General features: G+C 48.2%; 1 protein-coding gene across 1 annotated transcript; it reads left to right on the top strand.

Annotated features, from left to right (window-relative positions):
- Positions 1-1,152: 1,152 nt before the first annotated feature.
- LOC123402247 lies at positions 1,153-3,924 on the top strand. The gene is made up of 2 exons (XM_045096142.1): positions 1,153-1,158; positions 1,300-3,924. The coding sequence occupies exons 1-2, from the start codon at positions 1,153-1,155 to the stop codon at positions 3,922-3,924; spliced, it is 2,631 nt and encodes an 876-aa protein (XP_044952077.1).
- Positions 3,925-12,232: the final 8,308 nt, after the last annotated feature.

The raw sequence follows: 12,232 nt of genomic DNA, 5'->3' as shown, positions 1-12,232 counted from the left end.
TCTTCATTGGTAAGTTAGCTACCTAAGTTTCATTGGTAAGTTAGCTCCCTAAGTTCAGCTCATTTAAATGAGCGCCTGATTTGAAGTTGTCGTCGCTAGGATTAAAGAGGAGATGTCGCTTGGGAGCACAGTGGGGCGAGGCTCTTGAATAAAATGATGCTGCGAGAGTGATCGTTATAATTTGTCCTTGGGCCTTAACCTCTAAAACTCCTCTCTTAATCAATGAAAATGACAAAAAACATTGCCTCGTTTCAATTCCTTTTATTAGATCGTCATCCAAAGTGGTTGTAAGTATGTCATGCTACCGTCTCCTAACAGTTGCATCCAAAGACCATATGCTTCTTGGCTTTCACATGGTTGAGTGACGACGACGTACGGATCCAGGCAATATCTTTGTAGATGAGCTGCAAAAAAAATGTGATGGTTTGTCTGTTTAAAATCACATCATTCCGGCAATTTCATATAGCCCAAATTAATGCGCACACCCCGACTCGAATGTGGGCTGCTGTTTTAGGCCCAAATAAAGTGGTAATGCTATTAGGAGAACTGACATTAGAAGCCACATTTACCATACACCATAAAAGCTTCGCTAGTGGGCATTTGAGAAAAAGATGTTTGATTGTTTCTTCTTGATCAGAAAAGCAACATCGCTTGCTACCCTCCCAACTGCGTCTTGCCAAGTACAAGCATGTGATGTGCACTGTATCCTTGGTAGTTCTTGGCTTATTCGTCGCTAGTTTCTGTTTGTGGCTATTGGTGTGTACTAGGTAGGGGAATTCAGAACAATGTTGATCAACTCCCAGTAAGTAGTGCGAATTTTGCAGATCGGATCCGCTAAACACTGACATACTTGGTTCAGATTGATAACAACCCCGGGCAAAGCGAACTTTCCCTAACAACCTTGTATTATTTCTTATTAGGACTTCAAATGAATCTTGATGGGTAATAGCTATAGTTTAATGGTCCAGCACAAAATACTAAAAAGTACTGAACCTGGTTAGGGAACTCTCTGCGAGTAAGCTATCACTATCAGTGATCAACTTAGAACTGCCTATATGCCAGTCCCATCTCTACAGACAGGACTCAGGAGCAGCTCTCATCTTCAGTCTCGAACGGAAGGTTGAAACATCAATCTGCCTAGCTAGCTGCTGCATGCCGGTATGTCCTGCTTTATCCTGGTTTCGTACCTTATTAACCTCTTTCTAGCATGCTGCAACACATAGTAGATGCATGCTTGCATATGTAATGCCAGTGTACAAACTAATCTTGATTGACGCGCCTGCAGGGCGAAATGACTAGCTAGCATGGGTGGAACATTGGGTGAAGTGGTTGAGTGACTCTGTGTTCCGGATAGTGCCGCTACTCAGCTTACTCATGCATCTCATCCTTACCGTCTTCTCCGACAGCCGACGGCGTGAAGGCAAAGGTTGGAAGAGAGGTTTACTGTGGTTGGCGTACCAGCTGACCGAGTGGGGACCGGCATATGTCATCGGCAACCTGTACCTTGAAAAAGAACCGTGCGGCAAGATGATCGTCGCCTTCTGGGTGCCGTTCCTATTGCTGCAGAATGCTCGCCCGGACAATATCAGCGCCTACACCATTGAGGACAATGAGCTCTGGCTGCGTGTGGTCATATTTGTCCCCTTGCAGTCCCTGGGATCCATACTTGTTGTGTACAGGTGTATACTCACCAACTGTTGCACTACTGGATTGTTGCGTCAGGCGTCCATCATCATGTTAGTGGTAGGCCTTCTCAAGTATGTGGAGAGCGCGGTGGCTCTATGGCTATGCAATTTGAGCCGCATCCAGAAGTCATTCAAGAAGCTGCCGCCAATTGATTGTAGCTTGATAGATGATTACGGTGGAGGCAAGAATCTGAAAGATGAGCAAGCCTTGTTGGTTGCTCATGGCCTGTTCGATATATGCAAGGGTGCCTTTTCTGATTACTCGATGGAGCACATGGATCGTGCTGCCGTCACAAGCATGTTCTCGGATCAATGGAAGAGTATGTGCAAGGTGGTGGAGATGGAACTCTCCCTCATGTATGACATCCTCTATACCAAGGCAGCTGTTGTCCACACATGGCCTGGCTACGCCATCCGTGTGGCCTCACCCCTCCTAACCGCCACCGCTCTCGTGCTGTTTGGCCTCCAATGCAAAGAGGGCATGCATACAGAAGATCAAGTTATCAGTTATGTATTGCTGGGCACGACCTTCCTCCTCGATTTGAGATGGCTGCTCAGAGCACTAGCTTCAACCTGGACGTACTCATTCTTCAAGGGGGCACACAGTTGTTTGAATCATCAAGTTTTGTGCCGAAAGAGATGGCACAAGCTACGTTGCTGGGTCGTGTCCTTGTCTATCTCCAGGCTCTCCTTGTGGCTGTGGACAAGTGACTGTCCCAAGAAGCACGAGAGCTACAGGAGGTGGGAGGGTACCTTTGGGCGGTACAACTTGTTGGAACCGTGTTGTGGTGGGGAAAGGCACAACCTATACAGCATATCTAGGCTGCTGACTGAATCAGAAGACCACTCAAGGGACCATGGGATTCCAGACTATGTCAAGGAGCTGGTATTCAATGTTATATGTGCAAACTTATTCCCTGCTCCCTCGACACCAACGGACACTCCCACAAATGGGACTCCAGGGTCAAATGGGGGTCCAGGGCCCACAAATGGGCCGTCTCCAAGGCCGCTGGACCCCAATGGTGGTGGCAACAATTCCCCAGGTCGGCAGCCCAACGGCAATGGCACCTATACGCCTCCAGGGACTGATTCACCCAGGGTGCCGAACTGCAATTGTATGTGCAATTTGCCTCCTTCATGGCCGTTCTACCCCGGGGAGCCTTTCTGCAATGATATGCACAATGATCCTCCTTTGTGTCCATTCTACCCCAGGGAGCGGATATGCAATGGTATGGACAATGAGCGTCCTCCATGCCGGCCCTGCCCCAGGCAGATCTGTGCCTGTGGGAGAAATGCACCATTTGATCAAAGGGGATACAATGTGTTTGTAAGGACGCAGCACTGCCCTGACGAGGAAACCTCAATGACCTCGTCCGGACCCTATGAGCAACAAACTAATGATCGCTGGAGGTATGATCAAGCCCAACCTGAAACCTATGAGCAAGCTTATCTTTGGAGGAATGTCCAGGCTGGTTCCATGCATGGCCAGTCCACACTCATCAACAACCCCAAAAGGCAGGCCACTTCCCTCAACTCCACAGATTTCCCTCTTGAGCTCCAAGAGGCAATCCTCATCTGGCACATCGCCACAGACCTTTTCCTCTCGTGTTACCACAATGTTGTCCCAGCAGCGCCCCAAAATGATGAGAAGGCAATCAAGGCGATGTCGGATTACATGATGTTCCTCCTCGCCAAACAACCGAGCATGCTGCCTGGCCTCAAGCTTCGCAGCCTGTACGAGAAAGCCCGAGCTACCCCGAGGGAGATAGGAAAAATTAAAGAGGGGGATAAACCCAGTAGTAGTTATACAACAACAAAAGAACAAAAGGCAAAGGAGCTCGCCACGTGGATGCTGGAAAATGTGGATCAGCTCGAGGACCCAAGGGAGAATCGTCTTTCGGGCCTTGGTACTCTCTGGGAAGGAACTCAAATCGCTCTGTTCCTGTCTGACGAAAAGCATCAGTGGATCGGAACTGCGATGGAAAAAAGTGTGTGCAAACTTGCGTACTGGATTCCGAGCTTACAGGAACTTCGTGAGGATAAGGATGACGACAACATGTTAAAGTTCATCCTGGAAGCGTGGGTGCATCTCCTCATGTACGCGTCCATCCGGGGCAGCAGGGAGGCCCACGCCAAGCAGCTCAGCCGAGGTGGTGGGCTCACGACCCTCGTCTGGATCATCTCGGAGCACGCGGAGGAGGGGTTCATCAGATCGATGTGCCCAGCACTTTTCCTCTGAAAAAAATGTTGTTTCATCTGTCTAGCCAAGTTTTGCTCTCGGTTTTGTATCCACGTTTCCATGTATCTCTCACATCCGGTTTGGTCGTGTTTGTGTTCATGTATATCTTTGTTTCGTTAAAAAAAGGGTGTCTGTTATCACCTACTGTTCTGTTGTGATGTTTTTCATCTCACTGGCTAATCTGTACTCCCCTTCAGTATCTAATTGTAATCTTGTTTTTCTGGTCTGGTGGTTGTACTCATGTTTCTCTGGATTGGTAGTTGTACTCCTTCAGTTCATTTTTATTACAACTTTGTGGTTTGTTTGTGTGTGCTTCAGTATTTACCTGAGAAAAGAAACTTTTCGTTATTAACAGAGATGGGTTCAGATTGTATTCCTGATGAGAGATTTGGTTCATTTTCAATCTTTTCTGATGAGACCTGTTTCCTTATTTGCTGTAACATGCGCTGGCTACATGGGATGTTGGTTGCCTGACCTTACTCTACATTAAGCGTTCATTTTACTACCCGAATTTGATAACTCTTGATATTTTTTCCACCAATGTTAGCGATGTGTCTATGCTGTTCTTGAAATCGGTTGCTCACTGTACCAAATGAATGTGTACAATCTTGCTTGCTTGTTTACATTTTTCTAGGTGTGATGCCAATTCTTGTGTGCACCGGATATAACATTGATATTCCGTGCAAATTAACAGTTTTAAATAACAATCTTATAATTATAAACAAACATAAAAGGTGTTTCCATAATTTACAACATGCACCAAAATAAGCTACGACCATAAGGCCATGTTTGATAACGAAGAATTTTCGTAGTATTTGTAGAATACTGCAGTTTTGGAGATTATCATAGTTTTATTTACAGTGAGGTGTTTGATTGCCTCTAAGAATTGTAATTTTAAAACTGCAGTATTAGAAAAACTGTGGTTTTTTCTCTGCATAAAAAAAAGAACCCCAGACCTCTTTTTAAAAAACAGAGAAGGCAAAAAGAAGGACTGCTAGCAACGGCTAGCTAGCTAGCTACGAATGCATGCACCATCAACGGCTAGCTGGTAAACTTTACAGTAATATGTGGCGTAATCAAACGGTTTTTCTATATTGTGAATACTGCAAAAAATATTGTTATATTAAAACCATGTTATTTTCTATCTACACGTAAAATTACTGCAGTTTTTAATACTTTAGTTTTTTTACTACTTTGTTATCAAACAGGGCCTAAGCCTTTACAAGCTCAATCGAATGAATTTTACTGCTTTTTTCTTTCTTTTTGCAGAAGTTTAAGTAGATTTTACTCGGACAACTGGCTTATGCACAAGCTGAAGCTGAAGCTATTCCTTTTTTTTTTTTTGACACGCCAACGGCGGTCTTGCACCTGCCTGAACCTTTTATTATAAAAGATGTTACAACATGAGATACCAGAAATACAGGTGGGATAAAGAAGAACGAGGGAGAAGATTACGGAGATTACAAGAAGGAGATTACAAGAAGGAGATTACAAGAAGAAGAAGGACTACAATCTCCCCGCTAAATGGAATAACATTGTACTCCAGTCTCAGAGCATATTTTTGTCGTTTACCGAGGACAGAACATTGCGTAATTGAGTAAGTTCGCATTCTGCCGCATGGGATAGCCGCGGGGCCAAGGTCCAGGTCTAGATCGCTCGAAGCCAAAACATAAGCCACAGAGGCGTTAATTCTGTTGGAGTGGGAGAACAAGGCAGGAAAATTTTGAGCCATTGTGTGGTTGACATGAGGAAGCCAAAGGTCGAGCCAAAAGGATGTAGTTGTTCCGTTACCAAGCTGTACCATGGTTATTGAGCGAAAGAACTCCAACGCTTTCATGATATCGTGTCAAATATGGGTATGCTGGTTGTCCGGCGTGCCCACATCATGGGTGCTCGACCAGACGTATTTGATCACAAGGTAGGAAGGTTCTCTCGCGGATTGGACGTCGTGCAATTTTGAGATGTGTTTAAGGAGAAGGCAAAGGTTCATTTGAGTGAGGGATTGGAATCTGATGCCCCCATTAATAAAAGGGGCGCAAACCATGTCCCAGGCCACCTTGCAGTTTCCCTCCGGTGGCAGTGTCCTGCCCCGTCCAGAAGAATGCCCTACAACGTTTCTCGATCTCCTGGATGGTGCCCGAAGGGAGTAGAAGAACACTTATGGCATAAATTGGAAGGGCACGGAGGACCAAACGAACAAGAATTGCCCTTCCGGCCAAGGACAGAAGTAGTCCCCGCCAGCCGGCTAAACGTCTGTCAGTCTTGTCAATGATGAAGAAAACGTCAGCTAGGTTTAGCTTATGAGTAGATAGGGGCAAGCCAAGGTACGACTGAGGGAAACTGGCAATTGGGTATCCCAGTATGGCCGCAAGACTGTTAGAAAGCTCATGATCAATGTGGATAGGTGCAAAAGTGCTCTTATGAAAGTTGATAGTGAGGCCGATGGCATCAGAGAACTGGTCCAGAATTTGCTTAAGGGTGCGCATTTGGTTTTTGTCCGGGGCAGCACGATTAAAGTGTCATCCGCATATTGCAAGACGGTGCAGGGGATATCATCCGAAATTGGGTGGGAAAGAAGGCCATTAATATACGCTAAGGCGCTTAAGAACATCGGCGACGAGAATGAACAGGTATGGAGAGAAGGGGTCGCCTTGTCTGAGACCTCGCCTGCATTGAAACCAAGGTCCTGGTGTGCCGTTCAAAATAACAGCCGAGCTGGCCGAAGAATTTAGCTTATCAACCCAGCGGCACCAGGAGGGGGGGGAACCCTTTGGCGCGCAAGATCGCATTCAGGGCGACCCAGGAAACCGAATCAAAGGCCTTGTTGAAGTCAAGTTTAATAACAACCGCCGGGAGGCGGCGCTTGAAGCAAGTTTGGACAATGTCGGAGAACAAAGTTGTCTGCAATCCCTCGTCCCCGAATGAAATCCGTTTGCTCGTGGTGGGTGAGGTTGTCAATGAGAGGTTTTGCACGAATCGCTAGGCACTTGGCAACTAATTTAACCAAACAATTTTGCAGGCACACCGGCCTAAAGTTTTCCGGTTTCGAGGCGTCCCTTTTCTTTGAGAGAAGCACAATATAAGCAGTGTTCAAGCGTTTAAGGTCCGCCTTATCCTTGTGAAAATCATTTAGCAGATTGAGCAAGTCCATTTTTATCAGGTTCTAGTTAGCCTTTTAAAAAGCGGAGCCGAAGCCATCAGGCCAAGGGCTTGCGTCATCCTTCATAGACCAGAGGCTTGTCTGATTTCCTCCAAGAAAAAAGGACGAGCAATGAAGACAGCCTCCGAAGGGGAGATGGAGCTTGGAAGAAGCAGGGCATCAAGATCAAAGGAAGTCCTAACCCAGCCTGGAGTTGTATCTCTGAATTAATTGATCTCTGTGTCTTTTGCGCTTACCATCGCGCGTCTCGACATGCAGCAACAACGGCGATCGACCCTTCCAACAGTGGAGCGGCGCACCATCAACTCATGTCGGTGGAACAAGGCGGAGAAGTTTCCCAAGGGCCTGATTGTAAGTTTTTTTTTATGTGTGTGGGGTTCTCCCCTATTCTTTCGCAAAAAGGAAAATGTTTTACAGGTCTCGGGCATGAAACAAAAGCAGTTGTAGAATCCTGGCCATCACAGCGCTACTTCTATCCTGGCCATTACAGCAAATGCAACGAGAAGCAAAAAAGAATATATATATATATATATATATATATATATATATATGGGACTAAACGAGAAGCAAAATGGACAAAGCCTAAGGTCAGGTCGGTGAAGCTGAATGTAGATGTGGCCTTTCATATTGATGAGGGAAGTGGAGCTACCGGTAGTTATTCATGATCATAGGGGTAATTTCCTAGCGCGCGGCACAATGTTCGTTTGTTCCATTTGCTGCAGATGTTGGTACCACTACCACGGAAGGTATGGTGATGAGAAACGGGCTAGTTCTTGCCAACTCTCTTGGTGTCAGCAATGTTGAGGCCGAATCAGACTCAATGGAGGTGATTAACTTTTGCACTGGAACTACTCACTGGTGGGAGTCATTTACTACTTCCTCTGTAAACAAATATAAAAGCGTTTAAATCATTATAATCATCTAAACACTCTTATGTTCGTTTATAGAAGGAGCACAGTACAAGTCTAATAGGAAAGGTCAAATTTAACATTGTATTAGAAAAGCTAATTGCTTCGCTCATGAGCTTGCTAGGCATAGTTATTTGAACGAATTGTTTTGCTCTTGGACCGAGGAGCCTCCGGATTGGATGATCCCAGTGCTTGCAAACTACGTAATCGTTCTTTAATCTAATAAAGCTACTTTCTTCTTTTCGGTTTATAAGTATTAAATCTAAAACTTTATCAATCAAGGTGAATTGTGGGTGGGTGACATTAGTTTTAACTTGTCAATGAAATATTTCTCACATATTCAATTTTCAAGACAATAAATGTAGATGGCCGTATGCATCTTTCGATGCAGAGGCCGGAGCTTAGCCTCCTTTTCTAAAAAAAACAATAAATGTAGCATCCTCCTTTTTATTAGACTTGCATGGTAGTTGTAGAAAAATAATGCATCATAGCCATTCATTTTCTTTCTCTAATAAATATGACGTCGGACTCAAAGTACTTTAACTTAATTAGACTCAAAATAAGCCTAATATAATGAAAATTTTAAAATTTTAAAATAAACCCTATAAATCAAAAAGAAGGGAGTAGCTACTATGATGGTCTTTCCTTAAAAAAAACAATTGTAGAATCCCGCACTCACATGTAGCAGACAACGCAAATTACCAGCTTGCTCGATTACTGTCAGGTCGGGGCAACTCTAACCGGTCCCAATAATTGGTTAAAGAAGTAAAAAAGCCGGTTTTACATCTCTTGCCGGCCCTCAATAGTCCATAGTGAAGGATAAATTATGCTCAACCATCCTCGTTGTCCCTATTTTTACTCCACAACTCAATGGTCGAATAAAAAAAGCCATTTCTCCACCTTTTCCTCTCTTCTAGAAGAAGAAGACCCCCGCGCCGCTCCCGCGAGCTAGGGGGGAAACCCTCGCCGCCGCCGGTCCTAACCCCCTCCCTTCCTCCTCTCTCCTCGCCACCGCCGCACTCGTTGGCGGGCAAAGCCCAGCGGCCGCAACGGCGGCGGGGCCTCCTCTCCTCTCCAAACGGTGGTGGGCGGCGCGGGACGACCTCGCCGGTCGGAGATGCAATGCTTCGTGGGGCACGGCGCTGGTCATCGGGGTTGCACCCGTGGTGGCAGAAGCGGCGGTGCGGGCCTAGGGGCGGCGGAGGCCCAAATCGGGATCTAGATATAGGGGTTCTCCTCTGGCTGGCGGTGCGGTGGCTGGCCATGACCGGGCGTGGTCGTGGCGCTGGGTGTGGACCGCGGTGGCGCGCGACCAACTGCTGTAGGCGGTGCTGCAGTGGTCCTCGGTGGATTTGGGCTACCATAGTGTGGTGGGAGCCCATGGTGGTGGCATGGGTGATGGTTCGGCTCATGGCGGCGGCGTTATGTCGGCTTGGTTCAGCTCATGGTGGTGTGCAGGTCATGGCGCAGCGGTGGCTGGGATCTCCGACATCGTCTTGTGTGCGTGCGGCCTTTGGGGATGTTGTTTGTCTCTCTCGTGGATGCAGGTTGTTGCCGGTCTGGCTTCTCGCATCGTTGAGCAGGTGGCCGGTTTGGGCCAGGTGCTGATCCAGCTGGGAGCCAGGGTTGGGCGTCAGGGGTGAGTTTGGAGAGGTGGTGGGAGAGATGGATGCGACCGATGCGGTCGGGACACCCGTCACCGGAAAGGGTGCCGGACGTTGACGTAGTCCGCTCCCGCCTCGTCTCTTCTCCGACCTGGTCGCTCCCTGATCGATTTGGCTGTTCCAATCGCTGACGGCTCTGTCGGTGGTCGGAGCTTGCCGGTCGGCTCATCACCTGCAGCCATGGAGGACCTTTCGGGCGTCTTGTTTCTTGGGCGGCGGCCTAGGTGGTGGAATCCGCGGTGCTCGTGGGCTGAGGTCACGGCTCGGGTGTGGGCGGCTAGCAGCCATGGCCGCATGGGCAGTGTGGTGGCAGGCGTTTCTTCGTCCTACCGAAGTCGGAGTATGCTTACCGGGGTGAAAACCCTGTCTGGTTTAGGCCAGACCGACGGAGGTGGCGTCTGTAGGGGTCGTCATCTTCCTAAAGTCTCCATTGTGGTTGCTTCCTTCATTCGTCGTACTCCAGATGAAAATCCGATCTCTGTATTGGGTGGTGGCAGCGCTACGGTGTCGTGCCTTTCCTGAAGGCACCGTCTTGGAGTGCATGTCAACGATTCTCAACTTCACCTTCTTCGTGATCTCATGGGAAGGGCGCTGGCGGCTCCATAGTGATGCTTATTGTCTTCTCTTGTTGTCTACGTCGACTCTGTCGGTGTGGTATTGTTGTAGCCCTGGCAGGGTGTGAGTCTCATCTTGTGTGTTGTGGTTTATATCGGTTCTATTTGTTGGTGGTTGTTGCTTTATATATAAAAGGGGACGAAAACCTTTTTCGATATCTTCTTCCGTGTGCCTCCTTTGCTTTTCTCATTCCCTATCCCCGTTGCCTGCTACTTGCCCTGCCCTCACTCACCGTTGACCAACGCCCTCTTCTCCCAATGGACGGATCCCATCACGGCGCTTCTTGTCGCTGATCCGCAGCGTAGATCCGTGTTGTCGCGCTCGTTGTTCGTCTTCAAGCAATGCGTCATCGAGTAATCGTTGCCTTGCCGATGCGCCCCCGCCCGTAGCATTGTTGACTTCCCCGACTTTCCTCCGCCATGGCATGCTGAGGTCATGCCTCGGCGTATGCCAGCAGGCGTGGGGATATGGATGGCGGAGATCACCGACCGTGAGACCCACAAAAAATGTCTCGGGTCATTCAAGACGGCGGAGCTCGCCACCCTAGAATACGACCAGTGACAGGTGAGGTTCCACGACGCAGATGCGCGGCACCCGTTAACCTCGTCTTGTCGTCGCCGTTTATGGTGGATGTGGCAATGGCTCGGGAGAACCGGGAGGCGCGGGAGTGCATCGCGGCGGAGGCCGCCGACGATTAGTACATGGCGGACCTCCGCCACTAAGGTCTTAATCCACCGGATCTTTCTTTATCTTGACCGTAGGTGTTTTACAGATCGAGAATAATAAGATAAAGATGTGCAATATTTATATCATATCTAGATGTGTTTTTGCAAAATCATAAGATGAAGGCACATCCGTGTAATTCTGAGATTTTTCGAAGGGCCGACGAAGAACCGCCTAGGACAAACAGATGGAGCCGGAGCCGGTGCCACCACCCGTGAAGCTCCCTGGACCATCCATGATCGGTAGATGGAGCATCGTCTGCTGGCTAATGAAGACCTCGTTGCCGTCAAAAAGAAGAGACAAAATAGCGGCATTTCTTCTTCTAAACCCCCAAAATGCCCTCGCTCTGTTTGTTTTTTTTTTCTTCTAGAAATGTTCGCCTGCTATCTCGGCCCCGCCTGACCAGCCATGACGGCGCCGCTCCCGTCGGCCCGCCCGTCCGCCGCCGACTCCCGGCCGAACCTCCCGGTTCCGCATCCTATAGGGGAGTCCAAGAAGGGCATCGGCCTCTCCCGCGTGCGCCGAGCCGACCGCCGAGGATGGCATCGAGGCGGCGCGTTCCCAGACGGCATGGTGGTGGTGTGGCGTCGCCCCCCGGCGACGAGGATACGAGTCCGTCTTGCTGGATCGGCCGGCGGTCTCCGGTATGACTCCGAGTTCTCTGTCGACTTTTCTGTGCCATGGTTTTCATGGTTAATGTTCGGCTTAATTGGAAGGGATCCTGACGAGTTTACGACGACGATGCCGAGTACATGCCCAAGCGCCACTTCGCTGATTTTGGTCAGCTCTCCCTCTCCCAATCTCTCCGCCCCTTCACGAGGACGATGGGCACCACTACATTTTCTTCTGTACCTACTACTCTCCTCAACGCAGATCAGATAAAGCAAACCAAGCATTTGTGAGGCGCAAACGATGTTCTTGTATTTTCAGCTTGATAAGAGCCGTAGCTAGTCCACTGACCACTCTAATTGACAGCCAGGTACTGTAGATACATTTATAGTCTTATAGGCAGCTTCAGCGCATGCGCAATCATGTGCCCAAAACCATACATTTGTCTTATAGCTTCAGCATATCTGCCCAAATCCATACATTTGTCTTTTGATTTCACCCGCTATCCCGTACCTCCAGATTTCTGTCACCTGGCCCGGTAAAATATACCCCTCTCAGGCGTAAAGTTCAGAACTGTCATAAATATATCAACAGCCTTATGTAATCTGCGTCCTCTGTTCAAATCATAC

Source organism: Hordeum vulgare, chromosome 1H, assembly GCF_904849725.1.
Source record: "Hordeum vulgare subsp. vulgare chromosome 1H, MorexV3_pseudomolecules_assembly, whole genome shotgun sequence".
NCBI lineage: Eukaryota > Viridiplantae > Streptophyta > Magnoliopsida > Poales > Poaceae > Hordeum > Hordeum vulgare.
The sequence above is the reverse complement of the archived record's forward strand: the minus strand, read 5'-3'. Positions and strand labels throughout refer to the sequence as shown.